The sequence below is a fragment of the Pongo abelii genome, chromosome 6, assembly GCF_028885655.2.
Source record: "Pongo abelii isolate AG06213 chromosome 6, NHGRI_mPonAbe1-v2.0_pri, whole genome shotgun sequence".
In the NCBI taxonomy this organism is placed as follows: domain Eukaryota; kingdom Metazoa; phylum Chordata; class Mammalia; order Primates; family Hominidae; genus Pongo; species Pongo abelii.
In genome coordinates, this window is record NC_071991.2 from 29,002,760 (window position 1) to 29,028,041 (window position 25,282).

The 25,282-nt window shown below is 38.6% G+C and overlaps 1 protein-coding gene across 1 annotated transcript in view; it reads left to right on the forward strand.

The window, feature by feature from the left end:
- Positions 1-204: 204 nt before the first annotated feature.
- LOC129047307 (putative zinc finger protein 727) overlaps positions 205-25,282 on the forward strand; it is a 28,341-nt gene continuing 3,263 nt past the window's right edge. The window contains exons 1-4 of the mRNA XM_054546769.2: positions 205-375; positions 781-832; positions 23,140-23,266; positions 23,786-23,860. Of these exons, the coding sequence (XP_054402744.1) occupies positions 311-375; positions 781-832; positions 23,140-23,266; positions 23,786-23,860 (319 nt within the window). The 5' untranslated portion in view covers positions 205-310. The remainder of the gene's footprint in view (positions 376-780; positions 833-23,139; positions 23,267-23,785; positions 23,861-25,282) is intronic.

Genomic DNA, 25,282 nt, shown 5'->3' on the forward strand with positions numbered 1-25,282 from the left:
AGCTGACTTTAACCCACAGCCCAGCACTATCCCTGACTAGGGTCCCATCTTGTTTCTCTATGCTTGCTTAGGTCCTCAGGCAGGCTCAGCTTTGGTGGGAAAGAGACAGGGTGTTTTGGGAGGCCTGGGCGAGTGGCACCTCTAACCAATCTGCTAGGCCCTCACCTCTCAGTCTCACTGAGCCACTCCATTAATTGGAAGCAGACCCAAAATTACTTCACCGACTGAAGATGATAACTGTCTGCAGCCAGCTGGAGCAGCTGCATCTCCTGGAGGATTTTGATCTCCTGCAACTAAAGGGAAAGAAAGGATGCTGAGACAGGTCCTGCAGCATACACGTAACTATAATTCAGAAAGTGATACACATACACACAGGTAAATATAATCAGAAAGTGATATAATCTTATATGTAAGGTTAAATACAAATGTCCCTTAGGCAGGGCCAGGCCCCCAACACAGGGAGGAATCTCTGCCTGAAAATGCAGCAGGCAAAAACCAGTCACTCTTGCCTCATTCAGCATAGTATCTGATTACATCTCCCGTCAATCACGGTCTAAATGGGTGAGGCCTAGAGCCCCAGCCAATCAGTGGCGCTAGTGTGAAAATTGTCCAATCCAGTGCGCAGCTAAAGAGGAAGAGGCGGCCTCTTCGATATGGCGGGGCCTTTGTCTCCTAGCTCCTGGGCTTTGAGTCCAGTTCCCATCTGCACTATTCCATCTCCTCCGATCCTGGAGCTCCTCGGTGACTCTATCAAAGCCCCTGTTTTCCCGTGACCTGCAGGTACTGGGAGATCCATAGGGAGGACGGCGGAACATCCGGAGGCTGGGAAATGGTAAGTGCGCGGAGTGGGTGTCCAGAGAAGCGGGAAGAGGCTGTTTGAATCCGGCCAGAACCGGCTGCGGTGGGAGCTGGGCTTTCTAGTGATTGGCTCTGGAGTCTGCAGCTCTGAGTCCCCACGGGCACAGTTCAGTCCTCACTTCCCTCCGTCGCAGATTAGAGGCTGAGCCAACAGCCAAAACCCGAGCGTCTTCTTTTGTCCATAAGCGCGAATTTCTCCCCATCCAGGAGCCTTTTTTGGGCAGCTCTGTGCCGCAATCCCGAGTCTCCAGATTGTGCGGGGATGATGGGAGGGTCATAAGAGGAGAATCCTCATTTAGGGTCTGGAGTACCTCCGTGGAAGAAGCAGCGGGCAGTGGGGTCCCCAGTCCCTCCTTTCTCCTTTTAAAAATTGTGGGCCCGGCGCGGTGGCTCACGCCTGTAATCCCAGCACTTTGGGATGCCGAGGCGGGCGGATCACGAGGTCAGGAGATCGAGACCATCCTGGCTAACACAGTGAAACCCCGTCTCTACTAAAAATACAAAAAAGTTAGCTGGGCGTGGTGGCGGGCGCCAATAGTCCCAGCTACTTGGGAGGCTGAGGCAGGAGAATGGCGTGAGCCCGGGAGGCGGAGGTTGCAGTGAGCCGAGATCGCGCCACTGCACTCCAGCGTGGGCGACAGAGCGAGACTCTGTCTCAAAAAAAAAAAAAAAAAAAAAAATTGTGGCTCTTTGGCCGGGCGCGGTGGCTCACGCCTATTATCCTAGCACTTTGGGAGGCCGAGACGGGCGGATCACGAGGTCAGGAGATCGAGACCATCCTGGCCAACATGGTAAAACCCTGTCTCTACTAAAATACAAAAAAAATTAGCTGGCTGTGGCGACACGTGCCTGTAGTCTCAGCTACTCGGGAGGCTGAGGCAGAAGAATCGCTTGAACCCGGGAGGCGGAGGTTGCAGTGAGCCGAGATCGCCCCACCGCACTCCAGCTTGGCTTTTTTTTTTTTTTTTGAGACGATGTCTCACTCTGTGCCCAAGCTGAAGTGCAGTGGCAAGATTTTGCTTCACTGCAGCCTCCACCTCCCTGGCTCAGATGATCCTCCCACCCCACTCCTGCAAGTAGCTAGAACTGGAGGGGTGCGCCTCCATGCCTGTATTTTTTTGTTTTGGAGAGACAGATTTTTGCCATGTTGCTCAGACTGGTCTGGAACTCTTGAGCTCAGGTGATCCTGCCCGCCTCGGGCCGCCTAAAGTGCCGGGATTACATGCCTGAGCCACCGCTCTAGCCTAAATTGAGGCATCTTTAGCATATAGTTTGGATGTGTTTTCCAGCCCAAATCTCCTACTTAAATGTAATCCCCCATGTTGGAGGTGGGGCCTGGTGGAAGGTAGTTAGATTATGGGCACGAATTTCTCATGAATAGTTTAGCACCATTCCTTTTGGTATTGTCCTCTCAATAGTGAATGAGTTCCCTGAAGTTCTTATTTAAAAGTGTATATCAATCCCCCTTGCCTTAAGCTCCTGCTTTACCTTCCACCATGATTTTAAGCTTCCTGGGTGGGGGCCCCCCCAGAAGCAGATGCTGGTATTATGCTTCCTGTGGAACCACGAGCCATTTAATCCTCTTTCTTATAAATTACATAAATTAATACAAACAGCTTATTTGCACAAACAGCAATTTATGAAACAGAGAACACCCAGCTATGGTTTGTTGTTTGGGGGCTCAAAGGAGGGACTTGGAACAAAAGGCTTTTGTAAGAGGTATGAGGAAGCAAACCAGATTCAATATTTGATTGGTTACAGTTAGGTACTGCATTTGCACCCATCCAGTGGAAATGTCCTGGTTATGTAATTAGAGCTTTATTGGCAGCTTGTGGTTGGTTAAGCCTAAGTTTTGTTTTGGTTTTTTTTTTCCTCAAAGTTAGTAATTTACAAGAAATTCCTTTGACGTAGTTAGGTTTCCTTAGGCAGAATCCCAGAGCACCAAGGCCACTTCAGCCTAATTGCAAGCTATTTAATTATTTTAATGCTCTACAAGGTCGTTGGTTTTCTCTTCATTTTTCAAATGTTTGGCAAGCAGGGTCTCAAATCCATGACTGTTCTCCCAGCCTGTTCTAGGGACTGTAGAAAATTCTACATTTCCAATTTCTTTCCCACATTCCCAAATGCCAACTATCCCTCTCCAGATCACATTATCAACTATTAGTCCTTTATTTAATTTTAAAACGGATGTGGCATTTTAATTGTTTATTTTTGTTTAACAGAGCAGTAGGTGGCTCTTTTAAATATATTTGTCTGTTCGTGAACATTTCACATGACAGGAAAGCAAAGAGTAATCACCTGATGCTCTGCGCATCTCCTCTCATCTTCTCTAGGCACACGCGCCTTCCCAGAATGTCTTTGGAACCTTTGCACGGTCATGTGTCCTCAGCCACTCTCCTGTATTTTCCTGGTTCCAAGTATTACAACTTTCTGGGGATGATCCAAGATACCCACAAGGACCATGTCTCTTGAAGTGTCTAGCCAAACATTAGCTCCTGGGTCATCTCCTTTCAGAGAAGAGCCTGAGGTATTGGGTGGAGCCTCTCAGGGGAGCAGCTGGATGCCCTCGTGCTGAGAGCAGTTTCCTGATATACCCTTCCTCTAAAAAGCTAACTGTTTTAACATTATAATTTTTTTCCTCTCAACCCTAGCTTTCATTTCTTGCAGACACATTGGTGGTCAACCAATCAGGTGCTGGTATTGAGGGGAAAAGGCACAAATGCATCATGCCCTCTGGTTTCTTTCAGGCTTGTGAAGGAGAATAATTATCCCAAAGTATAGGAAAGACCCACCCTAGTGAGAGATTGTATAAATTTGCAAAGCAAAATACACATCCGCCACACAGGGGGCAAGTGCAGTGTCTTTTGAGAGGCTGGTGATCAAGTAGTTTAGTGAGCAGAATGGGGGTGGGAGAATCTCTCAAGTGATTGACACGTGAGTCTAATACATCTGTGTTCTAGTCAGCACTGCTTCTTGTGTTTTTCGCCTTGGAATATGTTCACTTATTTCGACTTCAGGTTTTTATTAATTGTATAATGGATTTTTATCATTAGAGCTTGAAAGATTAAAAAACACAAATGTTTTCTAAGAGAAAAGAGTAGATTTCAGAAAAAGAAGTTTATATTCCATTGGTTAAAAATTCTCATTTACCTTTTTTATTTTTATTTTGCATAGTGAGTGTAGTAAGATTCTGAGGTCTGTTCTATTTCAGCGTGATTTCAAACAGAATCCCAGGGCTTAGCTTTGGGAATGCCATCTGGGAAAAGACAGAGGAAATGTCTCTCTCAGGATGGTTGCAGAAAAATAAATACATTTTTACAAGAAAGCGTGGTAGATTAACACGTAAATTACAAACATTCATGAAAACATCAGTTTCTCTCGTGCGGGGTGGAGAATTTGTGACAGTGGGCAACTCGGTATTTTTTAGAAAAATTTCTATTTCATGGGAAGTATATGTACACAATAAAGTTATTTGCCACCATACATACATATCTTTGGTCAGGTAATATGTAACCTAAAGCCATATGATTGTCTAGTATAATCGTAGTCAGTGAATCAGTAGCTTTTTTTTTTTTAAGCTGCAATGGATGCAACAATTTTATCAGTAATTTTTTCTAATCTTATAAAAGTAACTGTAATCATATGTTCATGGGAGGTGACAACTCACCAAGGCAAAAGCATGTTTTCCAATAAAATGCATGAAGCTGTGTTTTGAAAGCCAGGCAGATAATTAGCAGATTTTTTTCAAATAGAATCTTCATCAAAAACAGATTGGTGGCCATGCCTGCGGAAAAGTTACAATTTGTCCAGTACTGGGTTTTCTCACAGCTATGTATAGAGAGGGCGATGACCAAATATTCTAAAAGACATTGGCCTTCAATTAAGCGGCACAGGTATTGGCCAAGAAAATCTAATATGGTTCCTTCCAACCAATTTGTAGTAAATCTTTTTCTTCATAAAAATCTTGTTTAAAAGAGAAAATCAAATTTTATTCTTGTATTATTGTATTATTATTAAAGCTAATTTTAAGTAAACCTTATAAACAGATGTATTCAATGTCAATCAGCTTTGACCATACAACATAAGATTTCTATAAACCTTTTGTAACCCCTTAACATTTTCTTTATTCTTTCTCCAACTTTCTATATTCATTAAGTTTACCTCATTTTCTTTATCTTTTATTCTTTCAATTTTACGTATCCTTTAAATAACCTCTAAACTCAGCAAAATTGCCTTTAAGAAAAACCACATCCTCTTGTCTCTTTCTAAAATAATTTTTTTCACCAAGAAACACATGTTATTTTCCTGGTACACAATGTTTTAGGAAATGATTGGTCAAACAGGAGAACAAAAGCTGTCTGTGGGAGTAGACAGGTTTACAAATGTGCACTCCAAAAGGTCAAAAGTAATAATAAAATAATAAGAAATAAATTATTAATTATTATGTATATAATGTTTCTTGCTTAAGCTAGAGATATTTACTGAGAAATAAAATTTTGAAATTTGGTCTAAAAGACTTCAATTTTTTTTCCAATTTGATCTCAGCTGGAATGCTGTTTTGCTAATTCTCTGGATGTTAACATTTCAAATACATGGTAAGATTTACATCTCTGAGAGACTGAGAAAAGAATAATGTATGTATTGTAAATGAAAATGTATGTATTGTAAATCCTGCAGCAAAGTCAAACAGGCAGTTTGAACATTCAAAAGGCTTTTTTCAGAAAGTAAAAGAGCCCTCTTAAAACTTACTTTGAAATCTCTTGTTAGAATTTAGCCAGGCAAAACAGAAAGAAGGCCTTCCATTAAATTTCATTCTAAAACCTGCCTTTTCCAATTGTGCATGGAAATATATTAATTTAGAAATGTCAAAAGACCTTCATTTTTGCTATTGCATTTTGGGGTCATCTGAAGTCATGTTGGTCCATTTACCCAGGCATTTGCAAGGTGAAGCTCCATAGGTGTTATACATAAGTTCAGCTTATGTTTCTAAGGGATGTTACCTCGAAGGAAAAGTATGGTTTTGATGATCAGTTTTCCATAATTTAGAAATTTTTCAAAGGTGATCATGGCCAGAACAGTGTACCAGGTCTAAGTGTGGTGTGTATCTGCGTCACTCCTCAAGGTGTCACCCGAGAGTTGCTGATTATAGTGCTGGGTAAGCAATGCTTATGTTTACCTTCCAGCTTAGCTAAAAGTCTCTACAAGTGTTTTTCTTTTGGGAAGACCCTATGAGACTGGTACACATCATTGAAAATCATCCTAACAGCTCTACAAAGTCTCAAGTTGCCTAGAGCACCCAAATGAGTCAGATAAAGAAATTGCCTTTTCTCTTTGGGATGAGAGAATTCACTCCCATGCACCTTTTGGTTTGAAGCTGACAGGAATTGGTCACAAATAAAAAGTCAAGTTCAAATTAGAACAATAGAAAACAGCTTTTTTTTTTTTTTTTTTTAAAGCATGTTACCTAATTTTAGAACAAAAAAAGTAAAACCACCAGTGCTAGACTGCCAATATTATGAACCAGATTTTCTATCCTGAGACAGAAGCAGAGAAAGCAGTTAAAAAAAAATTGAAATTGAAATCTCCAAACTTTAGCCAAAAATGGAAATCTTTTTTCTAGAAAGTGAGGGTTGAAAAGAAGAGCTCAAGCAAAGTCTAGACCTCACGAAATATTAGGGAGATCTGAATTCACGAGGACTCACCCCTTACACTCAATGATGTACTGGGAGCTGGAAGAATACAAGGGGTTCTCATTGGCTAGTTTGAGTTCAAGAGGGATATTGGATGGTTGGGGGTGTCTCTTTGAATCCTGCTCACAGCACCAGAAATATCAATCTAAAGGAAGAAGCAGGAGCAAAAAATAAAATTTTAAAGAATTTACTTGAGTCAAGGTGAGGACAGCTTCCTGTAAGACCCAGATGCATGTTACCTAAGATATGAAATTTGGCCTTTTTAATACGGTTTATAAAGTAAGAAGCAGAATAAGCAGTTGGCCAGTGTTGTCAGGAATTCTCATTAGTTTGCAGAAATAACATTGATTAGTGATTAGTGATTAGCTATATGTTGTTGAACTACAGTCTGAATTATGTTGTCTAATATGGCAGAATAGTTTATAGCTACTCATGGCATCAATAAGTCTAGATTTCACATAGCGAGTAGCTTCAAGAAATAATTATTAAGCTCAAGGATGTAGATGGGGAATGATACGGTTTGGCTGTGTCCCCATCCAAATCTCATCTTGAATTCCCACGTGTTGTAGTAGGGACCCAGTGAGAGGTAATTGAATTATGGGGGCAAGTCTTTCCCTTGCTGTTCTCCGGATAGTGAATAAGTCTCGTGAGATCTGATGGTTTTTTAAACAGGAGTTCCCCTGCACGAGTTCTCTTTTATTTTTTTTGTCTGCTGCCATCCACATAAGATATCACTTGCTCCTTCTTGCCTTCCACCATGATTGTGAGGCCTCCCCAGCCAGAGTGCGCAGGCAGAAGTTTGCTGCAAGGGGGTGGCCCTCATGGAGAACATCTGCTAGAGCAGTCTGGAAGGGAAATGTGGGGTCAGAGCTCCCCCCAACAGTATCCCTACTGGGGCACTGCCTAGTGGAGCTGTGAGAAGAGGGCTACTGCCCTCCAGACCCCAGAATGGTAGATCCATTGCAGCTTGCACAGTGCACCTGGAAGAGCTGCAGACACTCAATGCCAGTCCATGAAAGCAGCCAGGAGGGGAGCTATACCCTGCAAAGGCACAGGGGCGGAGCTGCCCAAGGCTATGGAAGCTCACCTCTTGCATCAGTGTGACCTGGATGTGAGACATAAAGTCAAAGGTGATCATTTTGGAGCTTTAAGATTTGACTGCCCTGCTGGGTTTCGGACTTGCATGGGACCTGTAGCCCCTTTGTTTTAGCCAATTTCTGCCATTTGGAGTGGCTGTATTTACCTAGTGCCTTTACCCCCATTGTATCTAGGAAGTAACTTACTTGCTTTTTGATTTTACAGGCTCGTAGGCAGAAGGGACTTGCCTTGTCTTGGATGAGACTGTGGACTTTTGAGTTAATGCTGAAATGAGTTGAGACTCTGAGAGACTGTTGGGAAGGCATGATTGATTATGAAATGTGAAGATATGAGATTGGGGAGGGGCAAGGGGCAGAATTATATGGTTTGTCTGTGTCCCCACCCAGATCTCATCTGGAATTCCCATATGTTGTAGGAGGGATCCGGTGGGAGGTAATTGAATACTGGGGCAAGGCTTTCCTGTGCTGTTCTCCTGATAGCGAATAAGTCTCATGAGATCTGATAGTTTTAAAAAGAGAAGCTCCCCTACACACATTTTTTTTTTTTTTGTTTTGCCTGCTGCCATCCATGTAAGATGTGCCTTGTTCCTTCTTACAATTCCTTCTCACAATTCCACCATAATTGTGAGGCCTCCCCAGTCATGTGGAACTGTAAGTCCAATTAAACCTTTTTCTTTTGTAAATTGCTCAGTCTCAGGTATGTCTTTATCAGCAGCATGAAAACATACTTATACAGGGAGTGGGCAGGACATGACTGCTTCCTCATTCCTGTGCCTCTGGGCCTAATAATTTAGAGGTTACTCACATTAATCAGATAAAAAAGTTGTATCTGATTTCTCATTGTTAATAGATTATGTGTATCCAGCACACGGGTGGAAGCAGTAGGGGGAGAAGGCTGTTCTGGACCACCCATCTGGGCATAAATACCCTAACCATGAGCTGCCAGGCTCTGTGGAGGAGGCACGGATGTACAGCAGGAATTAGTATATGCAGAGGCTCTCTCAGTAAGTAGCTGTTTTGGGCTGGCTTCTGCTTGCAAGAAAAGCCGTGCCCTGGATGCGAGGGTGGCCTTCCCTCAATGCACACCCATGTCTGAAAGCACACCTCAGTTTCTGGTTGGTCTATGCAGTGAAAGAAAAACTCATCTTCAGGTTTGAGATGAGAAAAGGAGAGAAAGATGAGGTTGCTTAGAACCTCAGGAATTAAACTTGCTGGGGTAGAAACCAATATATGTTTTTTGCTGTAATCGCATTCTCACACTGACACAGCCCTTTACAGTATGCTATGACCAAGGCTCCATATGGGCACACAGAGGTTTCTCTCTTCTATCTTAATAGCTGCTGAGTGTTCTAATATAGATGGTGGTGTGAGACTGTTCACCCTTTGCACTATAAATAGCATAGCTGCTCTGTTATTTTGCTATGACAGTCACAGGGAATAACCTCAGCAATATTAGTTTAATGTTTGTGAAGCTCTGTTGCATGGTATAGTCACAGAATTGAGTTTCTAAGGTTCAAAGTTCATGCTTAGGTATTTTGTATATTCTCTTCTAATTTGATTGCACAGGAGTGTCTGTTTTTACTGCATCACTGAATATTGTGGAATTTTTTATAACTGAGAGGTAAAAATAGGTATATCTCTGTAGTCTTAGTGTACATTTCCATTTTTATGATATTCAAGTTTGTGAGTCAACTGCCTTTATTCATCAACTTTTTGTCTATTGTGTGAAGTACTGAAAATTGTGTTAAAATTGAAGTCTCTAGGATGTTACAAAAAATTTTAGGTTATTTTCGTGTCTTTTAACGTCTTTTAAGGTTGTTCTTTTATATGTTTTACATATCTTTTTAAAATTTTCTCCTAGATGTGTTTATTGTAGCTTTGGTAATGTCATCTTCCCCCCCTTATTATATTTGCTAAATTTTCATTGGTTTTCTATATAAAAATTATTTAAAAATAATATTGTGGAAAAATATGCATAACATAGAATTTATCATTTTAATCCATTATTAAGTGTACATAGGCTGGGCGCAGTGGCTCAGGCCTGTAATCCCAGCACTTTGTGAGGCTGAGGTGGGCAGATCATGAGGTCAGGAGTTTGAGACCAGCCTGGCCAATATGGTGAAACCCCGTCTCTACTAAAAAATACAAAAAAAAATTAGCTGGGCTTGGTGGTGTGCACCTGTAGTCCCAGCTACTTAGGAGGCTGAGGCAGGAAAATCACTTGAACCCAGGAGGCAGAGGCTGCAGTGAGCCAAGATCGTGCCACTGCACTCCAGCCTGGGTGACAGAGTGAGACTCCATCTCAAAAAAAAAAAAAAGAAAAAGTATAGATAAAGTGGCAATAAAGTACATTAACACTGTTTTGCAACCATAACCACCATTCGTGTTCATAATTCTTTTTGTCTTGCAAAGTTAAAACGCTGTGTATTTCCTATTCTCCACTGTCTTATAACCACCATTCTACTTCTCTATGAATTTTACCATTCTCAGTAAATTATGTAAGTGGAGTCATACAGTATTTGTTCTTTTGGAATTGGCTTGTTTCAGTTAGCATACTGTCCTCAAGGTTCAGCATGTGTCAAATTTATTTTCCCCTTTAAGACTTAATAATATTTCATTGCATGTAAATACCACATTTTGTTTATTCATTGCTGAAAACATGGGTTGCTTCCAGCTTTTGGCTATTGTGAATAGTGCTGCCATAAACACAAGCATACGAATATTTCTTCAATCCCCTGCTTTTAATTCTTTTGGATATATATTTAGTAATGAAATAGCTGGATCATCTAATTCTATGTTCTAAATAGAAGAATGTTCATTTTGTTTGTTTTTTTCAAGAAATGTCCACATTGTTTTTATAGTGGCTGCACCATTTTACATTTGCACCAGGAGTTAAAAAGCATTCTAATTTCTCCCTGTTCTTTACACCACTTGCTCTTTTAGGGATTATGTTGTTTTTTGTGTAATAGCAATTGTCATGCGTGTGAAGTGGTATCTCAATATGATAGAACATTAATTTTTATATTTATTTTATAAACAGGTTTATTTTATATCCTGCCACTATGCTAAATCTTGGTATTTGTTGAATCTCTTGGAATTCTAGGTATATTATATCATCTACAAATAGAAATTTTGTTTTTATTTTTTTCCTTTGGGAATCATGTTTGATAATGCTATGTACAATATGCCAGGCACTGTTCTAGAGAAGTGTTAAGATAGTAACTCGTGACATCAAAATACAGTGTGAGCAGGAGTGAAGACATAGACATTTCTAGAATTATGGCTGAGAATGTGACAAAAGACATCTAATAGAGAAGGAAGTTGGCTTAAAAAAGGGCCTGAAACTAAACCCCACAATTAAAGAGTCAACTTTTATAAGTTACACAGGCTCTTTGTGTCTCACAGCTCTCATTGTGAAACAAATAATAACAGATTATTTATTTTATTGTTGAGTATGTTAAGAGACAGAAGTAATATCCTGACTTGAAAATTAAAATATTTATCAGTATAGTTAACTGAGATAACAATAAGAATATGTCAATTATTGGAATAGATTAAATAATAGTTTATTTAGTAGGAGTGTCAACATTTTAATCCTACAAAAAATGTATGTCTTTCTGTTAACTTTTTACAAAACTACTTAGTCATTCTCTATTAATTACTAAAAACTTCCTGATTCTTAGTAAGGCCTTTCTAGGGCCACCTAAACTTACAGTCCTCAACCACACTGTTTATCAGGATTCCCTTCTTTAGCTCCTTCTTTTTTTCCTTATCTTGCCTGGTGCAAACCACAGTTTTTCTCTGCTTTTCTGTCTTACGTGTTTGTATAAAGACATCTGCCTTTATGTAAATTCTAACCAGTTATAGCTGTGACATTTTCCTTGAAACATGTAAATTTTGTGAGTTCTTTCTTATTTGAAATCTATATCTTTACCATATTGTGGACACTCATTTGAAGTCATAAACATTTTTGAAAAATACTAGATAAGAAATTTTGAAACACAGCCAACAAAGAGTTATTTATAACAAATATTAAACTACAGTTGTTTGTTGAGTATGAAACACTTATTACATTTCAATAGGTTCAGTGCTCTCAAAGTATGTTTTTACATTGTATTTTTTAATTAACCTGAACCAGTATACTGTTTTAAAAAGTAAAACAAAACTATTCACAATGGCAAAGACATGGAATTAACCCAAATGCCTTTCAACAGTGGACTGGATAAAGAAAATGTGGTACATATGTACCATGGAATACCATGCAGCCGTAAGAAGGAAAAAGATCATGTCCTTGATAAGGACATGGATGGAGCTGGAAGCTGCTATTCTCAGCAAACTAACACAGGAACAGAAAACCAAACACTGCATGCTCCCATACTAGTAAGTGGAAGCTGGACACACTGGGGGAACAACACACCCTGGGTCCTGGCAGGGGCAGGGAGAGTATCAGGAAGAACAGCTAATGGGTGCTGAGCTTAAGAACTGGATGATAGGTTGATCTGTCCAGCAAACTACCATGACATACATTTACCTATGTTAACAAAGCTGCCCAACTGCATATGTGACCCGGAACTTAAAATAAAATTCATTTTTTTAAAAAAAGTAAAAAAATAAATACCTAAAAGTGGGGATATTTGTAGTACAAAAATTCGTACTAAACACATACACACAAACTATTTGAAAACAATATAATCTGATTTCTTAATGTGGTTATATTCTGCTTTATTCCTTATATATTATAGAATATGGATTCATGGCGTAATTGTCAAAAGGCTTCCATCTATTCCTACCACATGTCCATTGTGGCTGATTTGTTCATTTTCTTTCTTTCTTTTTTTTGATTTGTTAATTTTCCAACAAAGCTGGGATAAAAACATCTTCATGCTCATGCTATAGTAACTTCTCACAATATGCCCTGGGTTACTCAAAAGAAAATGGAGTTGTTTTGCTCATGTTTTTGACACTTGGGTCAATCATCTACTACAAATAAGAGGAGCCAAGGACATGTGTGTGCCTGTGAATTACTCAGCATGTGTCAGGCAGGCCCTGGGCTGAAGGGAGACTCCAGGTGTCTCAGAAGAGGGAGGTTCTGTTCTGCTGCACACAGATTGTCACACTGTAAATTGTTCTGTGATTCCATGTTTCTCCCAAGATCAACAGGAACTGAGGATACATAGGAAATGAGTTATGAGGGCAGACTCCTTCTCCCATTTAGCTACCAGTATGTGATTCTGCCCACCTGGACACATGCACACTACATAATAATGTGCTCACACCCCTCTTAGGACTAATCTTCGTGCTCACGAATTGCAACCACATTTTCTTTGCTCCTGGAGTTTTCAGCCAAACACAAGTGCCTAGAGGACTTGAGACTTACCCCTGTCCCCAGACCCTAAATCTGTGTCAACAACCTGCTCCATCCACTCAACTGGGCTTCTGAGTCACCTGATCATAGTCTCTTCTACCTGCACAGACACAGAAATAAGCCAGCGCCTAACCCTTTCTGAGTCACTATCTGTAGCACAAATTAGTCTTTCTACTAACTGTGGACTTTCCCCTGCCCATAGGTCCTGTAAAACTAAATAATTCAAAATTTAAGCTGTTTGATATTCTAAATTATTCCAGGCCTTAAAGGAATGTAAATACAAGATCTGGGTAATACGGCAGGCAGCAGTCACAAGGCAGCTGTAACCTTTGTTTTTCTTTTTATGGATTATACCTACTTCCACACCTGCATTCTCTTGTCAGGTGTTGTAAATGGCCGAAGTGCCCCATGGAAGACCTCTTTACCCTTCACTATTGACTTTCATTATAGATTAACCTATTACCTATGGCTATTGCATTGTCTTTTTTTTTTTTTTTTTTTTTGAGATGGGGTCTTGCTCTGTCACCCAGGCTGGACTTTAGTGGTGTGATCTCGGCTCACTGCAACCTCTGCCTCCCAGATTCAAGCGATTCTCCTGCCTCAGCCTCCTGAGTAGCTGGGATTACAGGTGTGTGCCACCACGCCTGGCTAATTTTTATATTTTTTAGTAGAGACGGGGTTTCACCATGTTGATCAGGCTGGTCTTGAACTTCTGACCTCGTGATCTGCCTGCCTCGGCCTCCCAAAGTGCTGGGATTACAGGCATGAACCACCACACCCAGCCGCCTGTTGTATTGTCTTAAGGTGAAATGTTAAATACACTCTTAGGTTGAAAAGGAAAGAAAAACCAGTTGTAAAAAAAATGTAGGAAAAAAACACTGTAACTGATGAATGTTTTGTAAATCTTAAACCAGCCATGTATAGAAAATGTTGTAGCCTTGTTAAATTTCTTTGTTTTTTGCCTGTAGAAATAAGAACTTAACTTTCAGCTATGAAGCACTCATCTCATTTCACTAGAGCCTTTGTCTCCTGGATGACTATTTCTAGCTTTTCGCTTGAATAAACTCTCTAAAACTGGATGTTGAGGCTTTATTGATTATTCAGATTATTTCAGATTAACAGTTCTTCATAACATCTTTCTTCTGCCTTTACTTCCTGACCAAACCCTCTTTCATGTGAAAAATTGTACCCAATGCCACTCCTCAGGTGCCTGATTCAAATGCCTACTGGAAATCAGATGTCCATGAGTTCAAGGTCATGGCCTTAGACTTGGCTGTTGTAAGGGCAAATACAAATTAGAAATACCAGACTTAATTATCCAAGTTGAATATAAAAGAAGACATTTTGCTCTCCTTTTTAAAAATATTAAAAAAAATTTTTATACATAAATTTATTTTGTGTCTCTATTAAATACATGTAAATCATTTACATAGGTACATAGGACTTTGTCAGTCTTTTTAACTTAGAAATGTCTTTCTTTAGGACCTGGGAACCATTGCTTTGAAATATAAATGGTTTATGTTTCTGCTGGACAGTAGGTAACTTCATAAAATATTATGAAGCCAAGGAAAGCTTATTTTGCTTTTGAATATAGCCAATTTAAATTTTCATTGAATATACGCAATGTACAGATAGCCTTCTCAATTACCAGTTTAATTTAGGATAAACTATATGACAGATAATGCTGTTAAGTCTTCCACTTAAAGACTAAATATGGTGATTTTTATTTCTGCATTTGTAATCTCAGCAGATTGCCTATGATGTATATCACATTCTGGTTTAATTATGTAATAAAACAATTTTCTTCTACCATTTTAGAGTGTCTCTGAGGTTGGAGATAATTTTGTTTTTAATTATGCTTTCCAAACACTGTACAGAATTACCAGACAGGATATAAACACAGGAGGTACGCACAAGGCTTTAGTTCAGAGAGGCTTTTCTCTCTTTGGCTTGCCCCAAAATCTGCAGGCAGAATATTTCTCTGCCTATTTGTGATACACAGTCCCTTCCAGAGCAGTTCAGCCAGATTTGTAGAAAAATAGCTTCACAGCAGAGCAATCAGCCATGCCAGCTCCATCTTTCAATGCACTTGGCACCTTCAGACCTGAAAGTAATTCCAACACCATGGGAACCTGAATCCCAAATCTTTAGCCAATGGGCTAACATTTTGTAAATTTTGTTTATCTTTTCAAAAAAACTAACTTTTCATTATGTTTATCTTTTCATATTTTGTTTTATATTCATTTATTTCTGTGATAATTTTTATATTCTTCTAATTTTGGGTTTGGTTTGCTCTTTTCTAGTTCTATATGATACATCAATAGTTTATTTGGAGATTTTTTTAAAACTGTTTTTGATGTAGGCACTTATTGCTATAAACCTTCTAAGTAATTCTTTCACTCTATTCATAGTTTCATTATGTTTTTATTTTCATTTTTTTCAAGAACATTTTAATTTTTTATTTCTGTATTGGCCCACCAGTCACTCAGGAGCATGTTTCAGTTTCTGTGTGTTTGTATAGTTTCCAAAGTTTTTTCTGTTAGTGATTTCTAGTTTTATTCTATTATCGTCAGAGAAAATACTTGATACAATTTTATTTGGGGGGAGATTATTTTAAGAGTTATTTTGTGACCTAACATATGGTCTATCCTTGAGAATAACCCAGGGGCTGAGGTGTAGAATTTGTATTCTGTAGCTTCTTGATGAAATGCTTTGTAAATATCTATTAGGTCTGTTTGGTTTACAGTGCCGATTAAGTCCAATGTTTATTTGTTGATTTTACTATCTGGATGATCTGTCCACTGCTGAAAGTGGGTTGTTGAAGTCTCTAGCTATTATTGTATTGTGGTTGATCTCTCTTTATCTCTGATATTTACTTCATATATCTGAGTTTTCCAGTGTTAGGTGCATATGCATATAAATTTGCAATTGTTATATTCTCTTGCTGAATTGACCACTTTATTATAATATAATAACTTTTGTTGTCTCTTTTTATGGTTTTTTTCTTGAAATCTGTTTTGTTTAATATAAGTGTAGCTATTCCTGCTTTTTTGATTTCTGTTTGCATGGAATATCTTTTTCTATCCCTTCATTTTCAGTCTGTCTTTGTCTTTATAGGTGAAGTGTGTGTCTTGTAGGAAACAGATTGTTGGGTCTTGTTTTTATTTTTACCCACTTGGCCAATCTATGTCTTTTGATTGGGGAGTTAAATCAATTTATATTCAGTGTTAGTAAGTAAAGACTTACGTCAGCCATTCTGGTGTCTGATTTCTTGTTGTTTTGTGGTATTTTTCTTTTTCTCTCTCCCATTCATCCTGTCTTTCTTTTAGTAAAGATGATTTTATCTAGTGGTATGTTTTAATTTTTGATTTTATGTATGTGTGTCTATTGTAAGTTTTTTTATTTGAGGTTACCATGAGGCTTGCAAATAACATCTTATAACCCATTATTTTAAACTGATGGCAACTTAACACTTACTGTAAAAATGAGCAAACAAGCAAAGAGAAAAACTAATAAAAAATACAGTTTAACTTTTTCTCCCAACTTTTTAACATTTTGTTGTTTCTATTTACATCTTATTATACTGTCTATGTCTTAAACTTGTTTTAATTCGTATTTTGGATAACTATAACAGTTATCCAAAAAGTAGAAATATGAGAGTTATGGCCTTAAAAAGGAGATAGAGAGTTATTATTTTTAATAATTTTAAGTATAGGCTAATCTTTTAGTCTTCTCAAAATATGAATAGTTTACACACCACATTTACGGTGCTAGAAAATTTTGTGTTTGTCTGTGTCCTTCATATTACCAGTGAGTTTTGTACCAGATGTTTTCTTATTGCTCATTAATATTCTATTCTTTTAGACTGAAGAACTGCCTTTAGCATTTTTTGTAGGACAGGTCTGGGGCTGTTAATAAAATCTCTCATCTTGTTTGTTAGTTTTTTTTTTTTAATAGTTGAAGTATATTTTTGCTGGGTGTATTCTAGGATAAAAGTTTTTTCCTTCGGTATGTTAAGTATCTCATGTCATCATCTCCTGGCCTGTAGGATTTTCGCTGAAGAGTCCACTGTCAAACATATTGGTACTTGTTTGAATGTTGTTTTTTTTCTCTTGCTATTTTCAGAATCCTTTATCTTTGACCTTTGAGAATTTTATTATTAAAGACATTCAGGTGGTCATATTTAAGTGAATTGTGCTTAGTATTCTACAACCTTCTTATACTTGAATATTAATTTTTTAGGTATGGGAAGTTCTCATTATACCTTTGAATAAACTTTCTACCCACAACTTTTTTTCTACCTCCTCTTGAAGGCCATAACTCTTAGCTCTTTTGAGGCTATTTTTTTTTTTAATCTCATCTGACTGTATCTTTTCAAATAACCTGTGTTCAAACTCACTGATTCTTTCTTCTGCTTGATCAATTCTGCTGTTGAGAGACTCTGATGCGTTCTTCAATATCATTTAAATTTTCAGAACCAGAATTTTTGCTTGATTCTTCAAAATGATTTTAATCAATTTGTTAAGTTTATTGGATCAGATTCTGAATTTCTTTTTTTGTTGTTATTTTGAATTTTGCTGAACTTTTTCAAAACAGCTGTTTTGAATTTCCTGTCTGAAAGGTTACATATCTCTGTCTCTCAGGATTTGCACACTAGTGCCTTATTTGGTTTTAGTGAGGTTATGTTTTCCTGAATAGTCTTAATTTTTGTGGATGTTCATTGATGTCTGGGCATTGATAAGTCAGGTATTTATTTTAGTCTTTGCATTCTGGGCTTTTTAATACTTGTCTTTCTTAGAAAGGCTTCCCAAGTATTCAAAGGGAATTGACTGTTGTAATCTAAGTCTTTGATCATTGCAGTCATATCTGCATTAGGGGGCACCCCAACCTGAATAACACTGTGATCCTTGCAGACTTGTAGGGGTACCACCTTGGTGGTCTTAGGTAAGAACCAAGAGAGTCTCTGGGTTACCAGGCAGACTCTTTTTCTGTTTTTTTACATTCTGTCAAATAAGTGGAATTTTCTCTCCATGCTGAGCTGCCTGGGGCTGGGGTCAGTGAAACACAAGCACCCCTGTGGCCACCATCACTAGGACTACACTAAGTCAGACCCAAAGCCAGCACAGGACTGGGTCTCACATAAGGCCCACAGTGACCACTACCTAGGTACTGCTGATGTTCACTCAAGACCCAAGTTCTCTTCAGTCAGTAGGTGGTGGATCCAGCCAGGCTCATGTCCTTTCCTTCAGGGCAGTGAGCTTTTACCCACCCTGGGCTGGGGGTAGCAAAATGCCATTTGGTAGGAAGAACATGGAGTCAGAAGCCTTAGGAATCTACTTGTTGCCCTATTCTGCTGTGGCTTAGCTGGCACTGAAGCCGTGAGACAACATCCTTCCTACTCTTTTCTTTCCTTTCTCAAGCATAAGAAGCCACTCCCCATGGTCACCACCACCCAGAGCCCACAGTAAGTACTTCCAGGCTACTGCTGATATCCAGTGAGGACCCAAGGGATCTTGCGTCAGCTTGTGGTGAAATCTGCTGGGCCTGCTTCTTTTGCTTCAGGGCAGTGGGTTCTTCTCTGGCCCAGGGTGGTTCCAGAAATGTCGTCCAGGAGCCAAGGCCTGAAATCAGTGACCTCAGGAGCTATCTTGTTACTGCTTCCTCACTATGGCTGAGCTGGTAATCAAGCTTCAAGACAAAGCCTCTTTTACTCTTCCCTCTCTTTTCCTCAAGCAGGAGTCTCTCCACATGGCTGCTACAGCTTGGGTTGCACTGCACTGGGTCTTACACCCCAGGGGCTGCAGCAAGTACTACTTAGTTACTGCTGATGTTTATTCATGGCCAAAGGTGATGAATCCTGTGAGAACTGGTACCTTCCCTTCAAGGCAGTGTGTTCTCTTCTGGCCCAGGCTATGTCTAGAACTGTCACCCAGGAACTAAGTCCTAGAAAGGGGGCCTCAGGGCTTTTTCTGGTGCTGTATTCTACTGTGGCTGAGATGATGTCCAAGTTGCAGGACAAAGTCTTCTTTACGCTTCTCTCCCCTCTCCTCAAGTAGAAAGAAAGATTTTCTCCTGGAGCTGTGAACTGCACTGCCTGTGCCTGGGGTAAGGATGATGCAGGCACTTTCTTGACCATCACAGTTGGCATCTCACAGAGCACCAGGATTTGCCCAGAAATTGCAGTCCCAGTGGCTTACACTGCCTTTCAGGTTTATTTAGAACCCCAGAGTGCTTTAGCCTATGGTGATGGGGCTACCTGAAACTCAGGTTTTGATTCCTGAAATGGACACTTCCTCTCTGACTATGGCTACTCTGAGTGCTCCGTCTGTAGGCTCTCGCTGAATTCTGCCCCGTGTTGCTTTCTGCTATGACAGGCAGCTCTGAGTTTTACTGCACAGTCTCATAATCACTGCACTCTCCCTTCTGTAAGCACATGGATTTTCTCTCTCTGCCAAGCTGCACTGCCAGGGAATGGAGGAGGGCTGCTCTTGGCAATTAACAACTTTCTTGTTTACCCTCTTCAGTGCCTCTTTCATGTGATGCTAAAACTAGGTCCTGTGATCGCTCCCCAGAGTTTTGGTTCTTATGAAGATGCTTCTTATTCGGATAGTCATTCTACTTGGTGTTTTATCCGGGGGATGGTTGCTGGAGGGTGCTATTTAGTCATCTTGCTCCACTTCCCCCCTGCAGCCATGTTGTTTGAATTAAGTGCTACATGTGAGGCTAAGGTGAGCCCAGGGTCAACCACAGGTGTTTTCAGATACATTCACGAGAGGTGAGTTTAGTTTTAGTCCCAGATAAAGATCATAGAGACTGCTCTGCTTGGGTTTGGTAGGTGCAGGTCAGTGCGGCCTGTATTCCCATTGCTGCAGTAGAAATTGCTGGCATCTGTGGCAGAGAAGGGCAACGAGTATTGGAAGGGGGAAACTCACATTTTGTTTTTATGTAGGAGTTTACTGGTTCTGAACCTCTCCTGTGATAAAGGACAAACAAAGGCAGACTTTATCTGCAATTCTAGGTCCTTCTGCCTGTGGGTGTGGTGGTTTCAAGGGAAGGAGTTTCACTGATGCTTCAAAGGCGTATTCTCAAGAAACAGATTTAATTTGTGCAGATAATCACACCTGGAAGGGATCACAGATCCATCTTTATTCTCTACATCCCAGCTCTTAATAAGCCATGAAAAAATTGTCACCATGAATTTATAACCTGTAACATTACAAATGTTCCTTTTGTGGCTGTAGAACATAGAAAGATGTAGATGCCCAAGATTCTTGTTTGAGATGGGATCAGGTCCTTGGTTATCAGTGAAGGAGAACATGTACTGTTTAGCTTCCATTAAATCTATGCAAAACTGCTTGTAAAAACACACATTTAATGAGAATGGTCTTTATTGCCCGGGATAACTCAGAAAGTTCTAAATAAAAAATAATTAGAAGAGACTTCTTCTCTAGGATGCTAAAGCAAGGAAATAAGAGAGGATACAAACAAATGGAAAAAAAATCCATGCTCATGGATAGGAAAAATCAATATCGTGAAAATGACCATACTGTCCAAAGTAATTTATAGATTCAATGCTATTCCCATCAAGCTACCATTGATTTTCTTTACAGAATTAGAAAAAAAACTACTTTAAATTTCATATAGAACCAAAAAAATGCATATAGCCAACACAATCCTAAGCAAAAAGAACAAAGCTGGAGGCATCATGCTACCTGACTTCAAACTATACTACAAGGCTACAGTACCTAAAAGAGCATGGTACTTGTACCAAAACAGATAATGTAGACTAATGGAACAGAACAGAGACCTCAGAAATAATACCACACATCTACAACCATCTGATCTTTGACAAACCTGACAAAAACAAGCAATGGGAAAAGGATTCCCTATATAATAAATGGTACTGGGAAAACTGGCTAGCTGTATGCAGAAAACAAACTGGACCCCTTCCTTACACCTTATACAAAAATTAAGTCAAGATGGATTAAAGACTTAAATGTAAAACCGTAAAACCCCTAGAAGAAAACCTAGGCTTCAGGACATAGACATGGGCAGAGACTTCATGACTAAAACACCAAAAGCCAAAATTGACAAATGGGATCTAATTAAACTAAAGAGCTTCTGCACAGCAAAAGAAACTATCATCAGAGTGAACATGCAGCCTAAAGAATGAGAGAAAATTTTTGCAATCTATCCATCTGATAAAGGGCTAATATCCAGAATCTACAAGGAACTTAAAGAAATTTACAAGAAAAAAAAACAACCCCATCAAAAAGTGGGCAAAGGATATGAACAGACACTTCTCAAAAGAAGACATTTATGCAGCCAGCACACATGAAAAAAAGCTCATCATCACTGGTCATTAGAGAAATGCAAATCAAAACCACAAGGTCATTAGAGAAATGCAAATCAAAACCACAATGAGATAGTATCTCATGCCAGTTAGAATGGTGATCATTAAAAAGTCAGGAAACAGATGATGGCGAGGACGTGGAGATACAGGAACACTTCTACACTATTCTTGGGAGTGTAAATTAGTTCAACCATTGTGGAGGACAGTGTGGCAATTCCTCAAGGATCTAGAATCAGAAATACCATTTGACCCAGCAATCCCATGACTGGGTTATAAATCATTCTGTAAAGACACATACACATGTATGTTTATTGCAGCACTAGCTATTGCACTAACTATTGCAATAGCACTAGCTATTGCACTAACTATTGCAATAGCAAAGACTTGGAGCCAGCCCACATGCCTATCAATGATAGACTAGATAAAGAAAATGTGGCACATAAACACTATGGAATACCATGCAGCCATAAAAAAGAATGTTCTTTGCTTAGATATGGATGAAGCTGGAAACCATCACTCTCAGCAAACTAACACAGGAACAGAAAACCAAACACTGCATGTTCTCACTCATAAGTGGGAGTTGAACAATGAGAACACATGGACACAGGAAGGGGAACATCACACACTGAGGGCTGTCAGGATTGGGGGCAAGGGGAGGGAGAACATTATGACAAATACCTAACACATGTGGAGCTTAAAACCTAGATGACAGGTTGATAGGTGCAGCAAACCACCTTGACACATGTATACCTATGTAACAAAACCACACGTTCTGCACATGCATCCCAGAACTTAAAAAAAAAAAGTTTAACCAAAAAAAAGAAAGACTTATTTATGTACACCATTAGAGATTACAGAACATGGGAGATATTTGTAGCTTAAATTTTTGCTCAAAACTGATGTTTCTTTATGACTAGACTCAGTTTAAGTTCACCCTTTTTTGTGTTAATGTTAATAATAGCACAGTAGTGTCATATCCTTCTTTGTTAATCAGCACCTGATACAAACTTCTTTTAATGTAGTTGATCTTCATTTATTTACTTGGTAAATATGCTCTTTGACATATTTTTTTCACTCTAGGGTTAATTATTTTACTCTTTATTTTTAATAGGTACCTTGAGTTTTAGCAAGTGATGTACAAAAACAAGATTAAACCACATTTAATCTGACAGCTCTTCTTCTTACCTTCTCTTTGCATATAGCTTCCTATGGAAAGTGAAGGCTCTCGTCTTTCTTTACTGGTCAAATAAACTAAAAACCTAGGCTGTGCCACTTACTGAATTTTTGACAAAATATTCCCCTTGGGCCAGAAGCAGTGATACCACTGGCAAACTATCAGTTCAAAAACTCAAGCTTTACCCTAGATCTTCAGAGTCAAAATCTACATTTTAACAAGATCTCCTGTTAATTGATTTGAGAATAAGATGTGAGAAGTATGCTTTTAACTCACCATGAAGTTTCCATATGGGAAGTATAGACAACTCATCTTATATTATGTAAATATAGCATTAAGAAATGTACATGCCTGTGTTGATGTCCTTTATTTAAACTGTATCATCAAGAAAAGTATTGCACATACACTGGTTTCATGATCTTATGCCATCTTTTCTCAGAGTTAAAAATACATTAGAGAATATCTCTGCGCTAGAAAGTATCCTATTGGATAACTTCAGTAACTCATGTAAGTCAGAACCAGCTCTCTTTACTCTCATTTTACCTGATGTCAAATCAAGAATTCTTTCTGTGGTCACTTGGTAAATACGTTTTGTTTTTCAGGGAGTGTTGACATTCAGGGATGTGGCTGTAGAATTCTCCCCAGAAGAGTGGGAATGCCTGGACTCTGCTCAGCAGGATTTGTATAGGGATGTGATGTTAGAGAACTACGGAAATCTGGTCTCCTTGGGTGAGAATAACTTCAATATACAACTCATTTTCTACATTAAATATTTTATTCTGGTTTTTTTTTTGGAAGTTCTGCTTTGCATAAGTGAGTTCCAGAATCCTGCTTTAAAAAGAAAAAATTGGGTATCTGTTCAGGTAGAAAATATAATCTTCAAGATGTTTCATCTTAACATTAATCTTTCCCTTTTTTGAGCTCATCTGTATACAGTCTAAATTAGTGGTAATATCAGAAATTTAGTAGCATAAAATATTGTTACCCACACCTAAAAATGCAATTTTCACAACTGACTTTTGATTCAGTATTACTGGGTAATAGAGCTAAGAACCCACAAATTTAAAATACTTTCTAAGTATTCTAAAGTTTATGTTAGGAAACAGTAGATTGGAATTAATTTTCTAGAGTCTTCTATAATGTTCTTTCTTCTCTACTGAGCACAGTACTAGATTGGTAATCAGATTATCCTAGCAAGAGTCATGTTATTTTTTTCTAATAAAACAGGTCTTGCTATCTTTATGCCAGACTTGATGACCTGTCTGGAGCAAAGAAAAGAGCCCTGGAAAGTGAAGAGACAGAAGACAGTAGCCAAACACCCAGGTAGGTGGGAGTGAATGAAGCAAATGACACCAATGACGGATCCCAATGTCAAGGAGGAAGCCAGACCTTTAAACATGCTTCCAGAAGCTCTGCTCCAGTGGAAATCATTTCTGAGAAGCCTTCATTTCTTTCTCTTGCTTTAATATAGGGATATTTTTTGTCCCATTCTTGTGAATTTTCCAAGCACTGTACTTCCCCTTCAGTAATGTATTTTGTTGTTGTTCTTGCTGTTTTTTTTTTTTCTTTAAGTTTACAGTGATAATGAAAGTTGTTTTCATGGCTTAAAAGAAAATGTGTGATTTAACTGCTTTTCCATTGCTTGGGAGAAACAGCAATATTTGTATTTTTGAGAAACTATATTAAACCATTTTTTAAGTTCTCTTTTCAGATAATGTCTAAATATTTAAGTTTTGGTGATGTTGCAATTTGGATCAGAAATCCCAGGAACACCACAAAAAGATGTGTGCTTCCTGCTTTATAATTTTCTATTCTATGGAGCCTTCAAACGTGATTTTACAGAAATTTATACTCAGTAATTATATCAAAACACTAAGCATCTCCCTAAATGAAACAAACTCTAAAATTGTGTTACTTCAAATGTTATTCTTTTCATATAAACAAATGTTCGTAAATGTGGCCAAATTCCTCAACTGTAATATAGTTCAGTGTATCTACTTCATACATTTATTAAATATACTATGTCACTGGAGAGATTGAAACATTGCTGAGTACATATTAAACTCTCAATTTTAACTTTATTTTAAATGACATCATTTTGTGATTTTATTTAGTATAAAGCTTACTGTGACTGTGTCATTCATATGTGTATATATATAAACACGTGTATAGATGTATGTGTATGACACACATATATAATCTCAGTAACATTTTTTTCACAAATAGTTGAATACCTATATATTGTATACAGTGTATTGATTTTATATCTGTATACATAATGAAATGATTAATGCAATCAAATTAGTGAACAAACACATTTATGACCTTACTTACCTTTTTTGTAGTGAGAACAATTAAGATCTCAGCAAATTTTCAGCATGCCTGACAGTATTACTTTCTATAGTCATAAAGCTGTACCTTAGGCTACCATAACTTATTTGTCTTTTAACTGAACATTTGTACCATTTGAACAACATATCCCACTTTCCCCACCTCCACGGCCTAGCACTCACCTCTGTACTCTCTTCTTCTAGGAGTCCAACGTTATTATATTCTCCATAGAAGTGAGATTATACTTTCTGTTTCTTTCATGTTTCACTTAGCATAATGTCATCTAGGTCCATCCATGTTGTAGAAATGGCAGGGTTTTATTACTTTTTATGGCTGAATAATATTCTGTTTTGTATATATACCATGTTTTCTTTGTGCAGTCAGTTTCCACAAACACTTTAGATTGCTTTTGTA